At 47.2% G+C, this 19,901-nt stretch overlaps 1 protein-coding gene across 1 annotated transcript in view; it reads left to right on the forward strand.

The window, feature by feature from the left end:
* TRPM2 (transient receptor potential cation channel subfamily M member 2) overlaps positions 1 to 19,678 on the forward strand; it is a 1,766,051-nt gene extending 1,746,373 nt beyond the window's left edge. Inside the window, exons 24-25 of the mRNA XM_040441475.1 lie at positions 779 to 895; positions 19,350 to 19,678. Coding sequence (XP_040297409.1) covers positions 779 to 895; positions 19,350 to 19,475 — 243 coding nt within the window. The 3' untranslated portion in view covers positions 19,476 to 19,678. The remainder of the gene's footprint in view (positions 1 to 778; positions 896 to 19,349) is intronic.
* The last annotated feature ends 223 nt before the right edge of the window (positions 19,679 to 19,901 follow it).

Genomic DNA, 19,901 nt, shown 5'->3' on the forward strand with positions numbered 1-19,901 from the left:
TCACTTTCATTAAAATGAACCAGGCAGGGATTCCACAGGGCTTGTCCGTACCTTGTGCAGAATAGACATTTATACCGGCCTCACCCAGTCATTGTTGTACTCCAGCGCACTTTCTCTCTGTTTTATTTTATTTCCAAATGTTTTGGGGTCTACCCAAATTCAAACAAAAAATAATAATAATAAAATAAAATAAAAAACAAAAACCTCCTCCTGCTCCACCGCTGCTTCCACCTACACCGCCTCCTCAACCTCCTACTCCATATGGACCTCCTCCTCCTAGATCAAGATTATTATTTTTTATTTTTACGTATGTTTTTTAAGTCATTTCCCTATCCACATTTGTTTGCAGAGCACTTGCCATGCTCTTAACCACATTTTGCTGCCTTTTGCAGCCCTCTAGCCCTTTCCATGACTATTTTAGAGCCATTTTAGTGCTCCAAAGTTCGGGTCCCCATTAACTTCAATGGGTTTCGGGTTCAGGTTCGGGGTCAAGTTCGGTCCGCTCAACTTTATTCCTAAGTCCTTTTCTATGTCAGTGTTACCCAGTGTTTTACCGTTTAGTATGTACTGGTTTAGTGCTCTTATTAAGAGAAACAAAATAAGAGTATTGCAGGTTTGATACCTTTTAATGGCTAACAAATATAAAGTAATGATGTTTCTAGTAATGTATGTACTGGTGACTTGTATTTTTCCTTCCCATGTGCAAACATTGCTATATAAATAATTTACTATTGTTTCACCTCCCACTAAAAGCTGCTATTGTATGTTATTACTACAGGTGTACAAGGGGTATGTGGATGATCCAAGGAATACAGACAATGCTTGGATAGAAACCACTGCACTTAGCCTTCATTTTGAAACTGAGGATGACCCACTATTACTAGAATTAAACAAGGTATGTTACTAATGAAAGTATATATAAGAAACTACGGAGTAGTTGATCCTCTGGATCCTATGTACTGTACCAATTGTATTTAGAAAAATTGAATGCTTTAGGAAAGATACTGTTGATTTGCAGGATAACATGCTAAAATGGTTGGATAAATGTATTTTTCCATTGTATGTTACATAGTAGCATAGTTTGTTAGACAAAAAATATATCTTTCCATCTAGTTCAGCCTGTTATCCTGCAAGTTGATCCAGAGAAAGGCAAAAAAAAAAAAAAACATGTGAGAAAGAAGCCAATTTTCCCCATTTTAGGGGGAAAAAATTTCTTCCCGACTCCAATCAGGCAATCAGAATTACTCATTGGATCAATGACCCCTCTCTAGTAGCTATAGCCTGTAATATTATTATACTCCAGAAATACATCCAGTCCCCTCTTGGCCTCTGTTATGAGTTCATCATCATCACCTCCTTTCCTCTAGACGCAGAGGATGTCCCCTCATTAGTCCTGGGAATAAATAAATGATGGGATAAATCTCTGTACTGACCCCTGATATATTTATATATGGTTTTTAGATCTCCCTTCAGTCATCTTTTTTATAAACTGAATAACCCTCATTTTGATAATCTTTCTGTACTGTAGTTCATGTTACTGTATTAATTGTACTTTAGGAAATGAAATGATTTAGAAAAGGTACCATTATATTGTTAAGGGGCTACTTTACAACAACTGTGAAAGTTAAGTACATTTGTATTTTGTAGAGAGTATTGCTTACTTACAATGCCTTTAAGGTGTTTATGGAGTAAACACCTTAAAAACAAGGAAGTCACTCAGGCTCCCCCTGAATTACAGTAAACACTGGGTGAACGTTGTGGAGGCTGCGAGTGAGTTGTACCCTGGGATGGCACAGGTGCTACCCACACCCAGGATTGCGGGCCCTACGTCCATCAGGGTCTCCGCCAGCAGCTATGTTACTGGCTCCAACCCCCACTTCTCCTCCTACTCTTCCGCCGCTACCTCCACTACTTCTACTTCCAGCAGTCAGCCATCAGTCGGTAGCTGGAAGCAGTGTAGCACTGTGCTGAAGCTGATCTGCCTAGGGGACAAACAGCACATCGCTGCAGAGCTGTGGCAGTGTATAAGTGACCAGGCATGGTTGTGTCGGACAACGGCCGTAACTTGGTGGCGACTTTGGAGCTCAGCAACCTGATGCACGTGCCATGCCTCGCCCACGTATTAAACTTAGTGGTTCAGCAGTTTATTAAAACATACCCAAATTTGACAGAGCTACTAGTAATGGCGCGCCGCTTGGTCGCCCATTTCCGCAAGTCGTCCACAGCTTCAGTTGCTCTGTAAACGCTGCAGCAGCGCTTGGGGCTTCCAGCTCACCAACTGTTATGTGATGTGAGAACGCGCTGGAACTCTACGTTCTACATGTTATCCAGGCTTTGTGAGCAGCATAGGGCAGTTGTGGAATACCAGCTGCAACATGGTTGTCGCCTTTTGAGTCAACTTCCACTATTCACAAGCGAGGAGTGGGCATTGACGGCAGACCTTTGGGAGGTTTTAAGAAATCTTGATGAATCCACACATATGATTAGTGGTGATAATGCTATAATCATCGTAAGTATCCCACTTCTGTGTCTACTCAAACGATCGCTGCTCAGAATTAAGGATGACGCTCTGAATGTGGCAGACGTGGAAATGGGAGAGGACTTTAGTGTGGGTGGTAGCCATACCACCCACATTTTATCTTATCAACACGAATAGGACCATGAGGAGGAGGGGGAGCTGGAGACAGTTGCCTCTGCTACAGAGGGTACTACTCACAGAACTTTAATTCCATTGGTTCGACGTAAATGGGCACAAGGGGATAAGGAGGAGGATGAGGAGATGGAGAGTCATCCTGACATCGACATAGACGTCTTGCCTGTTGGTACTCTGGCACACATGGCTGACTTCATGTTAGGCTGCCTTTCCCACGACCCTCGCGTTATACACAGTTTAGATAACACGGATTACTGGGTGTTCACCCTTCTCGACCCCCGCTACAAAGAGAACTTCTCATCTCTCATTCCTGTGGTGGAGAGGGCAAGTAAAATTGTGCAATACCAGAAGGTCCTTGTTGAGAAATTGCTCCAAACATTTCCATCTGACAAAGCTGGCGGCAGAGTCTGTACTTCCATAGACAAACGAAGGCAGACAATGGGAACACATTCTAGTTCCAACAAAGGCAGAGCAACACTCTCCAAGGCATGGGACACTTTCATGACACCCCACCAGCAACCACACCCTGAAGCGCAGCCTACTGTCCCAAGGATGGAAACGTTTTGGAAGATGGTGAGGGAATACATAGCAGACCGTGTCAGTGTCCTCAACGATCCCTCAGTGCCTTACAACTACTGGGTGTCCAAACTGGACACGTGGCACGAACTTGCGCTCTATGCCTTAGAGGTGCTGGCCTGCCCTGCCGCCAGCGTATTGTCTGAGCGTGTATTTAGTGCTGCTGGTGACATTATAACAGATAAGCGTATCCGCTTGTCCACTGACAATGCTGACAGTTTGACTCAGATAAAAATAAAAATGGCCTGGATTGCCCCTGACTTCTCCACTCCACCAGAGGAAAGCTGAGCTAATGAGGAACAAAAACGCAATTCAAATGTATACTTTATAATGTACTCAATACACAAGATTCTGATACACCCTTTTTACAGTAAAAAAGGGTATATGTTTGAATCTTGTTTTCTCATCCTCCTCCTCTTCCATACAGTATATATGCCCTCACTACAATGTTATTTATGGTCTGCTCATCGGTAGGCCCTCACCTCTAATGTTTTATATGGTCTGCTCACCTGTAGGCCCTCACTACAATGTTTTATCGGGTCCGCTCACCTTCAGGCCCTCACCTCTAATGTTTTATACGGTCTGCTCACCTGTAGGCCCTCACTACAATGTTTTATCGGGTCCGCTCACCTTCAGGCCCTCACCTCCATTGTTTTATACGGTCTGCTCACCTGTAGGCCCTCACCTCTAATGATTTATATGGTCTGCTCACCTGTAGGCCCTCACCTGTAATGTTTTATGCGGTCTGCTCACCTGAAGGCCCTCACATATAATGTTTTAGAAGGTCAGCTCAGCTCAGCAGCAGGCACTCGCCCCTAATTTTTTATAGGGTCACCAGCATGCCCTCATTCAGAATGTTTTGAAGGGTCACCAGCAGGCCATCAAGGATAATTTTTCAAGGGTGTGTATGATGCCCTCTTTTATGTGTAAGAAAGAGTGTATTGGAGTGCCGTTTTCTTGTAACATTTGGCAGCCCTTTCACTTAGTGCATAGGCTTTAAGAGTGTAGCAGTGTACCTGAACAATTGTAGCACCATGTGAATGAGGCCCTCCTTTATGTGATATACAGGCTGTATCGGAGTGCTTCTTCCTTGTAATTTTTGGCAGCACTTACACTGTACATACAATTGAATATACAGGAAAGAATGTTTCCTAACAATTTTTTAATTTTTTTTTGGGGGGGGGGGGGGGGGGGAATTTGGAAGTTTTTTTGCCGGTCTGTAAAAGTGGCATACAACATGGTTCCCAGCAGCGACATTGGAGTCTAAGATGCATTCCTGATCGATTTCAGAGTTGTTTCCATCACTTTCAGACCTTTTCCTATGAACCATGCACCCTCCCCTAATCTGAGCAGAGGGTGCCTGGTTGTCTCCCTTCCATAATGACTTCCATTATACTCGGGTGCTCAGTCGAGCACACGAATATCGCTATGTGTTCGGACCGAGTACCTGAACACCCGAACACTTTGGTACTCGCTCATCACTACTTACGACAAACCCCAGGAAGACCAACCTGATGAGTGTCACCCCTTAGTTGCATAGGTTCGTCAGAACAAGCAGACCCCTGCCTGAGAAAAGTCTCTGGAGGGCAAGAACTCCTTGGCCTATCCCTAAGGCGTCTATCAGTTCTTATAGATATCGACATAGCGACCTCAAGGGACATTGGAGTCTCATACATCGCAAGCGCGTCTTTTACTTTCTATGACAACCCCTGGCAAAACTGGCTCCTGAGAGTCATTCCTCTGAGTATCCGTGGAGTACCCTTCCACTAGGAGTACCCTTCCACTAGGGGAGAGGAGTACCGTTCCACTAGGGAGAGGGAGGAGTGGTGATTCCTAGCTCGCCTGGCACTGGCACCAACTGCCCTGACGTCCTTAGATGGGCAGCTAACCCGTACGCCGATCACTGGCCTCATCCCTGGTTTACCATGAAATAAGCCCTAGGTAGCGAGTAGGGCGGTGGGAGCACTAGTCCTCACCACTGACACCTAGGGTAACAACAGGGAAAGGGTTAATTACTCTTATCGGTAATTGGATTTTCCAATAGCCTCCTCAATGGCACTGACAGGCGGGTGCTCCCCGCCTCCAGGACAGGAAACAACACGAAAGCTCAACCTTAAAAGGGGCCTCCTCCCGTTACCTAATCAGTGAAATAACAAAGTACACGGAAGTGATGCAAATTGCGCCCAAAGGATAAATCCTGGTTATGCATGACATTTAAAGGCAATCCGGTTAATCTTGACGCATAACGTTTTCACATTTGAAGGTGGCCTCTATAGACAGCGGAAAAGGACCGCGATGGGGACGCGATTCGCTCCAAGCTTTGCAAATCTCTATATGGGCTGTTTTGAAGAGGAGCACATCTATAGCTATCACACCTGGAAAAACATGATTGTTTTTTACAAGTGTTATATCGACGACCTTATTATCATTTGGAATGGCAATGATGAGGAAGCCGAATCATTTATTTCTCATTTGAATGCCAACACTTGGAACCTCATTTTTATGGCGAACAGCTCGTCCACATCAATTGAATATTTGGACCTCCTTTTATACTCAAGCAATGAAGTAATTTTAACTAAAACATTTTTTTAAAAGGTGGATGGGAACAATTACTTAGATTACAGAAGCGTACACTACAAGAAGTGGAAAGAAAATATACCCTTTAGTCAATTTAAAACGGATACGGAGAAATTGTTCAACCACTAATGATTTTTCAGTACAGAGCCAGATCTTACGCAGCAGATTTTTAAATAAAAAACGTCCTAGAGCAACTTAAGCCAAGAAGACTCACAACCAAATCCAAATCAAAAGAAGCAGAAGATTCAAAGAAATATAAATCTGCCTTTATCACTACATACAATTCTAATTATGAAAGTTTGAGAAACATACTGACAAAATATTGGTACATTTTAAGAAATGACCCCTATCTCAAAGAGAACATCCCACCTAAACCTCGAATCACATTCAGTAGGGCAAGAATCCTGAAGATTGTATTGGCCCTTAGCAAATTAAGAAAGAAAACATTGACCCCCTCCTCCAAAGTCGGCTGGTACCCCGACCACGTGGGCAGCTATAAGTGCAGCCACACCTTATGCAAGTCCTGCAATAGCATCTCCCACCGGATCAAAACCTTCAAGAGTAACACTACAGGTGAAGAGTTTCCTATAAAGAGTTTTGTCAACTGTTCATCATCCTATGTGATCTATAACCTGGAGTGCGAGTGCAGGCTACAATACGTTGGCCGTATCATCCAGGCCCTGAGAGAGCGCCTTAATAAACATCAGTGGAACATCACACGAGGGTTTCTCAAACATAGTGTATCTCAACACTACCTTGCCATCCATGATAAAGAACCCACAAGGATGTCAATCACTCCAATAGAATACATTGAAGACAATTGCCCAGACATTCAGAACACTCCAAAGGAGGGAGATGTTCTGGATTTTTAAACTACAAACGCTGGAACCATATGGGCTCAACGAGAGTCTAGAGAACAAATGCTTTTGAATCATGGACCATTGAGATCCCCCCCCTTTTTTTTTTCCTTTTCCCTCTCCTCTCCCCTCATCAGATTCTTCCCCCCCCTACATCTATCACTACCCCTCCAGTCAGTTCTTATTCATCTCAGCTCCACCCACGCTGACCACACCTCCACAATTGTGATTCTTATCATATATGGCTATCCCAATAGTCAAGTCAACCTTCAGCTATTACATCCTAGACAATTTCCATTTCATATCCCCACCACCCGATTATAGCTTTTCAGTTAACATTAGTCCTTTCTTGTCCCCCCCCCCTTTATTCCTTCCCATCATCCTCATCACCACCCTCCCCTTGTATCCTATAGAGCCAATATCATTTTGTTTATATTCCATCTTCCCCACCTCCCTTTCTCCGGCCACTACAGCTGACTGCATTAGCCGGGCGCATCAGCGCTTCTTGGTTTCGCCCACCCACTCTTCCCTCCTCCCCTCCATCAGTCATCTGGCCGCCACACCAATCAGTATTATCCGGACGCATCAGCGCGTCCTAGCTCCGCCCACTTCACTCATATCACTTTCCTCTCCACGACCACACCTCCGATCATACACGCCACGTGCAGGGACCAGGTGGCAGGGCTCCAGCTTATTCTCCTGCTGCAGCGCTTCAGGTACCAACATATTTTTCCCCCACCAAAGGTCTGATGCATATCTTCTACATATAACAGATCAGTTATACCCATCCTCATGCAGCGTACTCAAGTTAGGTTTAGAAATGTTCCTGGGTGTTGTAGTGCAATAGACCCTAACCTGAGACGGCTGACTCTCTGCAAGGGCAGGTGATGATGAGAAATGTTCGTGACGCCAGTGCCAATTAAACGGTGGCACGCCGTTTGCTGATAGCAGGAATAACTGAGGAACCACGTGATGTTAAAACAGAATTCAAACTTTAGTAGTCATCATGCATGGACATAGATGGAAGCGCAGTTCCTTTGCAGACAGCTGGTTTCAGTACATTTGATGCAGGCAATATATAGCAAGGTGACTTCAGAGTGTTAAACACAGGATTTGTAGTACAGGCGGCTTGCACTCTATTCCTGACTGATCCTGGAACATAGAAACTCTTCTCCAAGGCCCAATGCCCTAGCTCTGGCGTATATCCTTGGTTTTATAATTATCAAGTACCTCCTCTGTTGTCTTTAGTCCCTCTTGCTTTTCTGGACTTGCCTCTGTCTCTCTCTCAGTGTCCTCAGGCTGATTAGCTGTGGTGTTCCTGCTTCTGCATATATAAATTCAGGAGGGGAACCTTTTCCTTGGATCTGGAACCCGGTTACAGGGACTGCATTACCCTCTCCTGGTCCACAGGCTTCAGGCCTGGACTTGACTCTGACATAGCCTAATCTCTGGTTAGACTAGACTACTGACTTCAGACTCCAACCACAACTCCAACTCTAGACTGAAGACTGCTCTCCTTACCCTGACTGGGCCTTATATAAACTAGGGCTCCCTAGCTCCCTCTTGTGCCTAAGAGCTAGAATGACACCCCTAGCAGGCCTGTACATGCACATTTTACAGTAACAGGGAAGTACATAGCATTACATTACATTACATTTTATGAAGATGACTTATACCAACTTCCCCATAGATAAGGGGGGGCGACAGCACACCAAGTGACCCTTCTGTAGTGACGGGCATTACAGTCCCCGTACACTACACTCATACCTCATTCTTTCTACCGCAGTCACACAGCTTCCCCCCCTCTCTCTTTTTTCCACTCACTCTCCAGTCCTCGGCTTTAACTCCTGACACATGTTAATCTTCTCTTGGTGGACACACAACCACACACTCCTTATATAGGGGGACTGGGGTATAGTGCAGATCAGGTCCCCCATACAGGACCCGAACTCACCATACAAGTAATCATCTGATTCTCATATTGCTAACCACATACTTGGGTAACATAATAGGATTTAACATGCGAACAACCACATTTCCATGTAAACACATGAATGTATTCACTCTATTATTAATGTACGATTTAAATCTTCATCGAGCGATGTAATGAGCTATTATGAAGTCATTCAATTATTTATTAAATTATTTATTTATTAACTCGATTATTTATGTATTTGAGTGGGAAACCATCCACCTTTTAATGTAACAAAAAGGCTATTTCTGTTATTTATCTACATTTCATTCAATTAATTATTAATTTAATCAATTAATTATTTATACAAATATTTAGCTGTCTTCAAATATTATATATAGGCAATATTAACTCCTTTTATCTTTTATTACCGTTTTGGGCCTTTTTATTATGATATCCCCATCACTAGTTTTAATACATCACTCATATTTGTTATATATATATATATATATATATATATATATATATATATATATATATATATATGTATATATATATATATATATATATATATATATAACTGATATCTGTACTTTTTACGACTTATGTATTTATTATAGACTTGAAAAAGGGGTCCTTTGAACCCCGAAACGCGTTGTCCTACAATAAATCTGTGTACTAAAACATCCGGTTGTGATATGCGCCTTGTGTCCACACTCTCACTAGACCGCTAAAGTCCAGAGGAGCCCCAATACTATTATTATGGATCGGAAAGACACGTCTTTTTCTTTCTCCTAGACCTTGAAACATCTGATCCTGGATGGAACAACTTTCTTTAGACTCCTCCAGGTGCATAGTAGCTCTTATAGTTTTTAAGAGACTATCTGTATCTTCTGGGAGAAACAATGGTCTCCCCTGCCCATCGTCAGATGAATCAGAGTCTATATCAGAAGCAATCTCTCCTTCATCCAAATCCATCGAATAATTGGGAATTTGGGGGTTTATTAGACGTAGACGTAGAGGCCTGTGGTGAAGAGGGAGGTAGCCTAGACTCCACCGCAACATTAACCTCTTCACGAATCAAACTCCACATGGAGTCTAGAAAGGAGGGAGATTCTTCAGCTACCACTTTTTCGCATTTCTTGTGACTAGAATCCAGCCTTGGAGGTGGTGGTGTCTCATGTGTCTCTACCCTACAAATTAAAAAAAAAAAAATGGATAGGGTTTATAACTTCTAAAAGAAAAAAAACACTGACACCAGGCACCCAAGGTGGATAATAGGCGATCCCCTATCCAATCTGTCCAAGTCAAGAGAGGAGGCTGACCGGGCTGATGGTGCTTGTGGCGACATCCAGAGGCTTGCTGGCGGTATCCGGGTCCGTGGGAGCCAACATTGCAAGGAAGTGAACAGCACATGCCATTGCTCCCTGAGTCTGGCTTCTTTTTAAACTTCCCGGCTTGTAAAGGATTTCCGTGATGTCAAAACATCAGTACGTGTGTGACGCCGTAGCACCCTGATGTTATGATGCAGGCAATGCCCACAATCGAAACCGAGACTCCTCATCTCCGGGAGTCTCCACCCACCAGAATGCCGTACAAAAGTCCTGCGCGGCCCGTCGGAGCATACAGGATAGAGACCGGGGCTGCCTTAAAACAGGGCTTATGCAGGTACAGGGAGGCCACGCATCCCCGGAGCCCCTGTCCACTGCAACGGCCCTCCCCCAAGTGGGTGGTAGAGACCAGGCTGTGCGGATAAATCTTCTGTGAACCTGCGTGGGACACAGGAAGGAGCTTCCACGCTGTCCAGAACAGGAAACAACACTGATTAGGTAAGGGGAGGAGGCCACTTTTAAGGTTGAGCTTTCATGTTGTTTCCTGTCCTGGAGGCGGGGAGCACCCTTCTGTTCCCGTTGGGGGAGGTTTCGGGGAAAAGGACAAATAATACAAACACCAGAAACAATCCCCGAAAGGAGACAACAACAACAGGAGTGAACCAGAGATCCAACAGCTCCAGTTCCAACGGCTCCACAGAAACAGTTGTCGACCTGAGGTCAGAATAGAAGATCTGGAAGGAAGGTCTTTATCAGTCAACAAGGGAAGCAGAAAGGGAGAATATATAGCAGCTACCCGCTACCCCCAGGCACAACAGGGTCACCGATAGGTCATGACACCCTCATGACAACTGCTCAATATTGCCTTCCTAGAAAGTCGGAGAAGAGACTATAGCATGTTTAGATGTCACATTGGATGATTTGGCCATTCTGAAAACCTTTTGAATATGTGATAAATCTTCAATATGACGATCTGTGCTTTACCTTCTAGTCTTGGGCGCCTTGCTGGAAAAGCAATGGCCGGACTGAGGGGGGGCGGAGCCCCCTTTAGGGGAGGCCTACATGACTAGGGTTTGGTTTTAGTGAGCTGGAGGTGAGGGTGGGGTCAGAATAGGGTGGTGGGAGGGCGATAGGTAGGGATGGAGGTTAGGATAGGTAGTTTGAGCTGGGGAGGTGGAGTTAAGGGGTTAAATAGGGTAGGAGGAGGAAGACGGGGTGCCATTTTAGGTTGAGAGAAGAAGCTAGAAGTAGATTACCTGCAGGGATGGAGCAGCTGGAAGCCATGCTGACGGAGCTGCGGGCGGCAGCGGAGGTGAGGGGCCCAGCGTGGGCTCAGGAGCAGATCCGGACGCTGCTGAGGGGGTCGGTGGAGGCGCCTGTTATGCCTCCACATCCGGCGTTACGGCCGCGGCGGGCCAGGCCGCCGGCGCGCCTGTCGCCATCGGCTTCCCCCCCTCGGGCTCAGCGCAGCATTAGGAGCCCCTCTCGGGACCCTCCACGTCGGGCGCCTATGACGCCAGCTTCTTCCAGGCCCCGACGTGGGAGGAATCCTCTCGGTAGGCGGAGCCTTGCGAGTGGCCGGTCGCGGCCAGCTGCGCCATCGCTTGAGGTCGGCGTGGGAGCGGGACCTGGCACTGCGGGCGCCTCCGTAACTCCAGGCACAGAGGCGGCCCCTCGGCGTGGGAGGTCCGGTGGTCAGCGCGGGGCTGCTGCAGGAAGGTCCGGCGGTGGCAGCAGGCCTCAGGATGCCGGCAGTGAAAGAGGCTCCGCCCCCAGGAGCACGTCCAGCCATGAAGTTAACCCCGGCGTCCCTGGTCCGTGCCGGGCCAGGGGACAGGTAACAGCCAGTCCCAGGAGCTGTTCTGAGGGGTCCTGCTGCGGGGTGCATCCCTGCCCTGCCGGGAGGCAGGGTGAAGAGGAACGGCACGGCGTCTTGGTTTATCCGGAAGAAGACGTCCCTGGTCCTAGCGGGATCAGGGGACAGCGAGATGGGGACGGTTCGTCGCGGAGGAGTGATCGTCTGGAGTCCGGACTTGCGGCTGATGGGAACACAGCACCCAGGCAGCCAGGTGAGATGTCGTGGGGACCGCTTGCGCAGGTAGTGCAGGGTGTGGGGGCCGGGGTGGGGGGTGGCTCCCAGTTAGACTTGAGTAGGGGTTTGGGTCAGTTGTTGGGGGGTTTGGCGGGATTGGTGGCGAGTTGGGGTTTGAGTGGGGGGACTCCGTTACAGGCCTGGGGGGTGCACGGTGGGTCTGCGGGCGCGGGGTCGTCGGGGGAGCAGCAGCAGCGGGGGTTGCCGGGCGTGGGGGTGTCGGTGCAAACTCAGGCGGGGACGGACGGGGAGGAGGAGGCGGTTCGGGTGGATGATAAAGCGAAAGGGGAGGTTTATGTTTGTTTTGAGGGCCCGTTGGGGGCGCATTTGAAATCTGAAGTGAGGGAGAGGATTTGGAAGGGGGAGTACGTGGAGATTTTCTCCCTGCTTCCGTTGGAGCGCTTTAATTTGGATAGGGTGCGGAAGGAGGACGGTAAGAGGGAGGAAGAGGAAAAGCGCCGTTATAGGCTGATACCGCGGACGTTTGCAAATTGGCTGCAGGCGTTTGCGATATTAGCAAGTGTGATTGGGGAAAAGGCGCCGGAGGCGTGTTCAGGGTTGTTTTGCTATTTGGACGCAATCGGTGAGGCGTATAGGGTGTACGGGGGAGTTGCATGGTTGCGCTATGACGAGCAATTCCGGCAGCGGAAAGCAGTGCGCCCTGAGATGCGATGGGACCATAAGGACATCGCCTTGTGGTTGAAGGTTACGGCCCCGGTGCGCGCGGTGCAGCCCTTTCGGGGGGACGGAAATAGTGGGGGGACAGGCGGTACAGCGGTTGCCTCGGCGAGGGGACTGTGTTTTGCCTTCAATGAGGGAAATTGTAGGTTCGGCGCTAAATGTAAATTTAAGCACGAATGTTCCGGTTGCGGGGGGGCTCATGGGGCTGTGCGGTGTTTTAGGGGGGGCAGACAGGCTGGAGCCGGTGGGAGAGGGGGAGATAGTGCTGGTAAAGGGGGTGACGCCAGTGCAGCTGGTAAAGATGCAGCCGTACTTAGATAGGTACCCCAATAGAGAGGCTGCGAGATTGTTGGGTTTGGGTTTTGCGGAAGGTTTTAGGATTCCGTTTGTGCCAGGGGAGGCGGTTTTGCTTAAGAAAAATTTACGGTCGGCCAGGGAGCATCATGAGGTAGTGGGGGAAAAGTTGGGGAAAGAGGTGCTGCTCGGGCGGATGGCGGGTCCCTTTGTGGCACCGCCTGTTAACAATTTGAGGGTGTCGCCGTTGGGGGTCGTGCCCAAGAAGGAGGCGAATAAATTTCGCCTTATTCATCATCTGTCGTTTCCGAGGGGCTCCTCGGTTAACGATGGCATTGACCCGGCAGTTTGTTCAGTAGTGTACACGTCATTTGATGCGGCAGTGGGTTGGGTGAGGCGTTTTGGGGCAGGGGCGTTGATGGCGAAGACGGACATTGAGGCGGCGTTTCGGTTGTTACCGGTTCATCCGGAGTGTCAGCATTTGTTGGGGTGTTTTTGGGATGGGGGGTTTTTTGTGGATCGTTGTTTACCCATGGGGTGTTCGCTGTCATGCGCTTACTTCGAAACGTTCAGTTCGTTTCTGGAGTGGGCGGTTATGGACTCGTCAGGTTGTGATTCGCTGATTCATTACCTGGACGATTTTTTGTGTATTGGCCCCCCTGGTTCGCGGGTTTGCGCTTTGTTGTTGGAAACGTTGGGCTCTGTTTTTAAGAGGTTTGGGGTTCCGTTGGCAGAAGGTAAGACGGTGGGGCCGGTGACGGAATTGAGTTTCCTGGGCATTGTAATTGATTCGGTGAGGATGGAGTGTCGGTTGCCGGGGGATAAGCTGGAGGATCTGAAAAGTTTGGTGGCAAGGGCGATTCGGGTGAAGAAGTTGCAGTTAAGGGAGATTCAATCGCTTTTAGGGAAGCTTAATTTCGCTTGTCGGATAATGCCCATGGGTCGTGTGTTCTGTAGGCGGTTGGCGCAGGCGACTGCGGGGGTGGGAGTTCCGCATCATTTTATCCGGTTAGGAAGGGAGCAGCGGGCGGACTTACGGGTTTGGAATTCTTTTCTGGACCAGTACAACGGTCGCTCGCTGTTTATGGGTGGAGTGGTGGAGGCTTTTGATTTTGAGTTATTTACTGATGCGGCAGGGGGATCAGGTTTTGGGGCTTTTTGTGGCGGTCAGTGGTGTGCTGGAGTTTGGCCGGCGGCTTGGGTTGAACGGGGTTGGGTGCGGAATTTGGCTCTGTTAGAATTGTTCCCCATTGTGTTGGCGGTTTTGTTGTGGGGGGACCGTTTTCGGGACCGGAAGGTGCGTTTCCACTGTGACAACATGGGGGTGGTTCAGGCGATTAATGGCCTGTCGGCATCGTCGCCCTTGGTGGTACGGCTGCTGCAGCGTTTGGTGTTGGAGTGTTTGTCGCTTAATGCCTGGGTTGTAGCGGTGCATGTGCCTGGGGTGGAGAATTGTATCGCTGACGCCCTTTCTCGTTCGCAGTGGACTCGGTTTCGGCAGTTGGTTCCGGAGGCGGACGCGGTTGGTCTGGAGTGCCCGGATTGCCTGTGGGAGCTGTTGGAGGAACGTTAATGGGGCTTGTTAGGGCGTCCTTAGCTCCGGGTACGTGGGATCTGTATATGAGGGCTTGGAGGGCCTGGGAGGATTGGTGTTCGGTGTTGGGAGAGGGATCTGAGGAGCCGGAGTTGGCGTTGTTAATGTTTTTGGGGCATGGTAGGGAGCAGGGTTGGTCGGTCAGCAAGGTTAATGGTTACATGGCGGGGTTGGCTTTCGGTTTTAAGGCACGGAAGATGGTGGATGTCACAAAAGCGTTTCTCGTGGTGCAGGCGCTGAAAGGGTGGCGGAGAATGGGTGCGGGGGTGGACGGGAGAAGGCCGGTTTCGTTTGGGTTGTTGGTTCAGTTGGGGGGTCAGTTGAGGGGTGTTTGTCGGTCAGAGGGGGAAGCGCGGTTGTTTCGGTTGGCTTTCTCGCTGGCGTTCTTTGGGGCGATGCGGGTGGGGGAGTTAGTCTGTCCTTCGGTGAGTCGAGCGGGAGGTTTGTTAAGAGGGGATGTGGAGTTGTTTGCGGACAGAGTGGAGTTTGTCATCCGGCGGTCAAAAACGGATACGATGGGGAAGGGTCGGAAGGTGGTGCTTTTTCAGATTGACGGTTGCGATATGTGCCCGGTTCGATGTTTACGGGAGTATGGGTTGGGGGCCGGGGGGGGAGTGGCGTCCCCCTTGTTGGTCCATGCAGATGGCTCCTTTTTGTCTCGATTTCAGTTCTCGGCGGTTTTTTCTAAATGTTTGACACGGGCAGGGTTGGATAGGGAGGGTTATTCTAGCCACTCCTTTAGGATTGGTGCGGCGACGGAGGCTGCTAGGTGGGGTTTGGGCGAGGATGTGATTAAGCGGATTGGGCGTTGGGAGTCGGCGAGGTTTAAGTCATATGTTCGTCTGGATCGATTATAGTCGGGTGTGCTGGTTTGGTTTGTCAGTGTAAGGTTGTGGTATTGTTCTTTTGTTTTCTTTCGTTGCAGGTGCGGCGCCCGCTCTGGTGTGGATTCTGGGGCATTCGTATGTCTTCTGGGGGGCTGTCCGGGCAGCGGTTCGGCCGGATGGTCAGCAGCTTGGCTTTGATAGAGAGTCTGCGGTGGTAAGGTGGATTGGGAGGCGGGGTATGGTGTGGAAAGGGGTGTTGCCGGAGGTTCACAGGTTTGTGAGGATGGATAGGGCGCCGGATGTGTTGGTAGTACATGCGGGGGGCAATGATTTAGCGGCAAAGCCGATCCGGGAGCTGATCAAGGAAGTGAAATGGGATTTTTTGCGGTTATGGTCGTTGTTCCCGGGTATGGTGACTGTTTGGTCGGACATCGTCCCCCGGCAGGTGTGGAGGGAGGCGAGGTCCGTAGATGCGGTGAATAAGGCAAGGGTGAAGGTAAATAGGGCGGTAGGGCGTTTCATGGCTAGGAATGGGGCCGTGGTAGTTAGGCACAAGGAGTTGGAGGCTGGAGTGGGGGCCTTTTGGAGGTCGGATGGCGTGCATTTGAATGCTGTAGGCTTGGACATGTGGAGTTTGGCGCTGCAGGAGGGTATTGAGGTGGCCTTGAGGTTGTGGAGGGACGCCCGGAGTTGAGGTGGTCAAGTCCGGGCGTTGGTGGCGGTGGGGGGGGGTCCTTGGAGTTGGTCATGGTAGAAGCTGAGGACAATTGGGGGGGCCCCACGGTTGGGGCTGGACTCCCAGGTGGACAGAGAGGTGGTGGTGAATCGAGGGGGGTCATTCGGTGGTGCCTTCGAGCTGGGCGTTACGGCTGGAGGCAAGAATGGCTCACCCTGGTTCGGCAGCTCGATGTTTTGGGGCTTCAAGGACCTCCCCCCATTGGGGTTTTACAGTATTATGTATGTTATGTTGTATTTGTTATTTAATAAACGGCTGCTGTGGCCATTACATTTCCAGTCGGTGGTCTGTGTTTTATTGGTTATGGGGCTCAATGGTGGGGAAGTGTAATGGTGGGATAGGTGGGTTGTTAGAAGTGGGCTATTAAATTGAATAAGAGGTGGCGAACGGGAATTAACCAATACCCTCGTCATGTTATTCAATGCTAATCTATTGCAAAGCTGTGCTTAAGATTGTCTAAAAAGTGTAGTGAGATGCACTCTTGTGCAGGTATTTATACCTAATGCTTTCCATTATATGATTTCCTCGCAACAGGAATAGTAGATACTGTAACAATATGCCTGAATTTGTATAGAGTATACAATTGCAGTTACAGCATTTTTGCTGCTTATAATTAGTGTTGAGCGAAACATTTGAAGCAGAATTCAGTCTGAAGTTTAGGAAAACTTTGATTCACAATTAATCTGAATTTCTTTGTGCTTCGTGGTAACAAATCAGTTTTTCCTAAAATGGCAGCTGTATGTGTTCTCTGCCATTGTACTGTGAGCTGAGCATAGGGAGAGATGTGGAAAGCGTGAATGCGTTAGGGACAGTGTTGCTGAAAATGATTAATATAAGAATATTGTAGAGGAAGAGTGCAAAGAGACTTATTCTGTGTCATTTTTATTTATTTATTCCTACATTTAATTATTCCTACATCAGCCATAAACTAAGATATGTAATTCAGTACCAATAAGATGGAAGCCTTTATCACTCCAGTGCCAGCGTGCCAATCAATACCACCTAGTCTGCACTCCTTAGGGGGGCCAGGTCTTAATAATGACCACCCTCATAATTTTCTGGCTTTACTTTATGTCCTAGAAAAGTCAGTAAGATGCAGAGAGAGGAGGAGCTGGATGTTCTATGTAACGGATCTCCTGGCACCCCGACCGGGTACCTCCGTTGATAAATGGTCCCAGTGCCTCCCGAGGACTCCAAGCACTCCACTCAACACCGATACCACCACAGGAACCAGGAACAGGAACAGCTCTTACAAGAGCTAGGAGTAATAGCCAGGGGAATATACACGTATAGCAATCCCCACACACATGAGACGAGGCTCTATGTTGAGTGTAAAACAGGAACTCTTTATTGAGGGCTACCCGCCCGTATTTATGCAGGTCCCCATCTGGTGGACACTCCCCTAGGGGACCAGATGGAAGACTGTGACACAGGACAGATATGCAGCAATTCAGGATACACAGACACAATACATCCCCACAATGCATCATGGTTTCCTCCTCTCTGCCCTGGAGACACCCGAGGAGTAATTCAATTATCTCTCAGGACAAAGGGAAATTGCCAATACACATGTGGGGACAACAGGACAGAAATCACCATTTAAACATACAATGTCACAACCCTTACAGTAAACACAGACATTTAACATATCCTCAGATAGCTCAAGTCTGAGTGCATATTATTAGCTATCTTGGTACCCTCACATAACATACAAATCAAATTCCAAAGACAGATGGTTCTGTCACACCTCAAAACCCCACATATCCCCATAATGTATAAATCCATGGATAGCTCTGATCTGGGTGAACAACATATCCAAAAATCACCCAGATCTGAGCAGGGGTTCCCGAATTCTATGGAAGTCACATTTGGCCGGTATGTCTTCTCCTTTAAAGTTAGTATGGGCCATAATCCTGAGGCAAGAGGCTGGCAAACAGGCCCCTCCAAAACCCAGTGGCGAGGTTATTTTTGCCACATTCTTGATGACATACTCTCATCAATATTAGATGATGTGGAAAATGAGGAAAAACAGATGGCAGAACAAGGGCTCCCATCTATAGGGAAGTTGAGTTCTGGGGTTAGAGAAGTGGGTATGCCAGAGCTGATTAATATTCAGTGTTTACTGTCAAATAAGCTGCAGGAGATTGCAGGCAATAACAGCAATAATATGTATATTTTCCCCTAAGCTAACTAGCCAAACCCCATACCAGCAACAGCCCCTTTTTAAAGATACAGTGCAGTCATTAACAATGAAGAAGGACTATACAGTGCAATCTTCATTATTATTCATTATTACATGAAGGGCTGCTGCGAGTTAATTGGTCGCACAGTTCTTCACTGTAGAATGGCCGCAACCTGTCCCCTGCAGCAAGGCCACTCCATGTGGCTGTACCCTAAGGCAGAGTTGCTTGGGTATATCTGATTTATAGCGATTTGTGACAACATCATTTGGAACAAATTGAATTTTTTGCTAAATCCAACTTTTTAGAACTCTACTGGAGCAAATTTTTTAAAACTTTCTCTAGAGCAAATTATGTACTTTGTATTGAAATTGCAATGGGGTTGGTATTTTTCTGCAGAAAATTTGGACAGTATATTTGTTCAATTATGACCAAGTAAGTCTATACTATGCAAGATTTATTGGAAATTGGTATAAATCAGAGGGATTATTATGAATTATTTTACAACCTGGAACTAAATGAATTTGATAAAGAATAATTTATTGCATGTTTTAAACTGGACATTTTATTTAAAGGGAAACTCTTTCCTTGATAATGCAATCTGAGCAGCAGATAGCAGTTTATAGGGCAACATGAGCTGAGCAGATTGATAGTTTTGTAAGAAAATATTCAGTACAACATATTTATTAGTCTAAATCCTTGCTCTTTCTGTACTTAGCATTCCTGACGGACTGACAGCTTTTCTTATATGAGCATGCATGCATACATACATACATACATACATACAAAGAGTATCTGTCAATTACTATTAGGACCACCCACATGACTCCAAGGCATAAAAAGAGCAGGAATTTGGAGCAATGAATGACAAGTTATAGTGAAATGCTTCCTACAAAGCTATATATTACCTGCTCAGCTCCTCTTGCTCTATAACCTCCTGCACAAATATACAGTAGGAGAAAGGCATGTACAGTGTGACAGGTTCTCTTTAAATTAAGTTTTTTTTTCTAATTACATTCTTTCTACTGTTTCTTTTCAGAATATACAGACTCATATTCAAGAAATTGCTATACGTTGGCAAGTTGTGGACCAGAAAATACCTCTTTATGCAAATCACAAAGATATACTTCAAAAGGCAGTAGATTGTTATAATGCATATTATTAACATAGTGCGCATCAAAGCATCTGAGTCCATCTTGTCCTTTCAGTAAATAGTTTCATCATACATGGTAATATTTTTGGTGAAACACTTTTATCTTATGTTCTCACTAGGGATGAGCGAATTTCATATTTTGAAATTCGAGTTCGGGTTCAGGTTGTGGTATAATCTGAATTGCGTTATGGATTCCATTATGGACTCCAGCATAACGGAACCCGGACAGATCCGTTATGCAGGCCATAGACTTATATTATGACGGAATGAGAGGCATTCCGTTATGCATTCCATATTGGAATTGCGTTATGGTCCGTGGTAATAGAATCCATAACGCAATTCAGATTATACCACAACCCGAACCCAAACTCGAATTTCAAAATATGAAATTCTCTCATCCCTAGTTCTCACATTCTGGTCATGGAAATCCAGCAGCGG

Source organism: Bufo bufo, chromosome 7 (genome assembly GCF_905171765.1).
Source record: "Bufo bufo chromosome 7, aBufBuf1.1, whole genome shotgun sequence".
Lineage (NCBI taxonomy): Eukaryota > Metazoa > Chordata > Amphibia > Anura > Bufonidae > Bufo > Bufo bufo.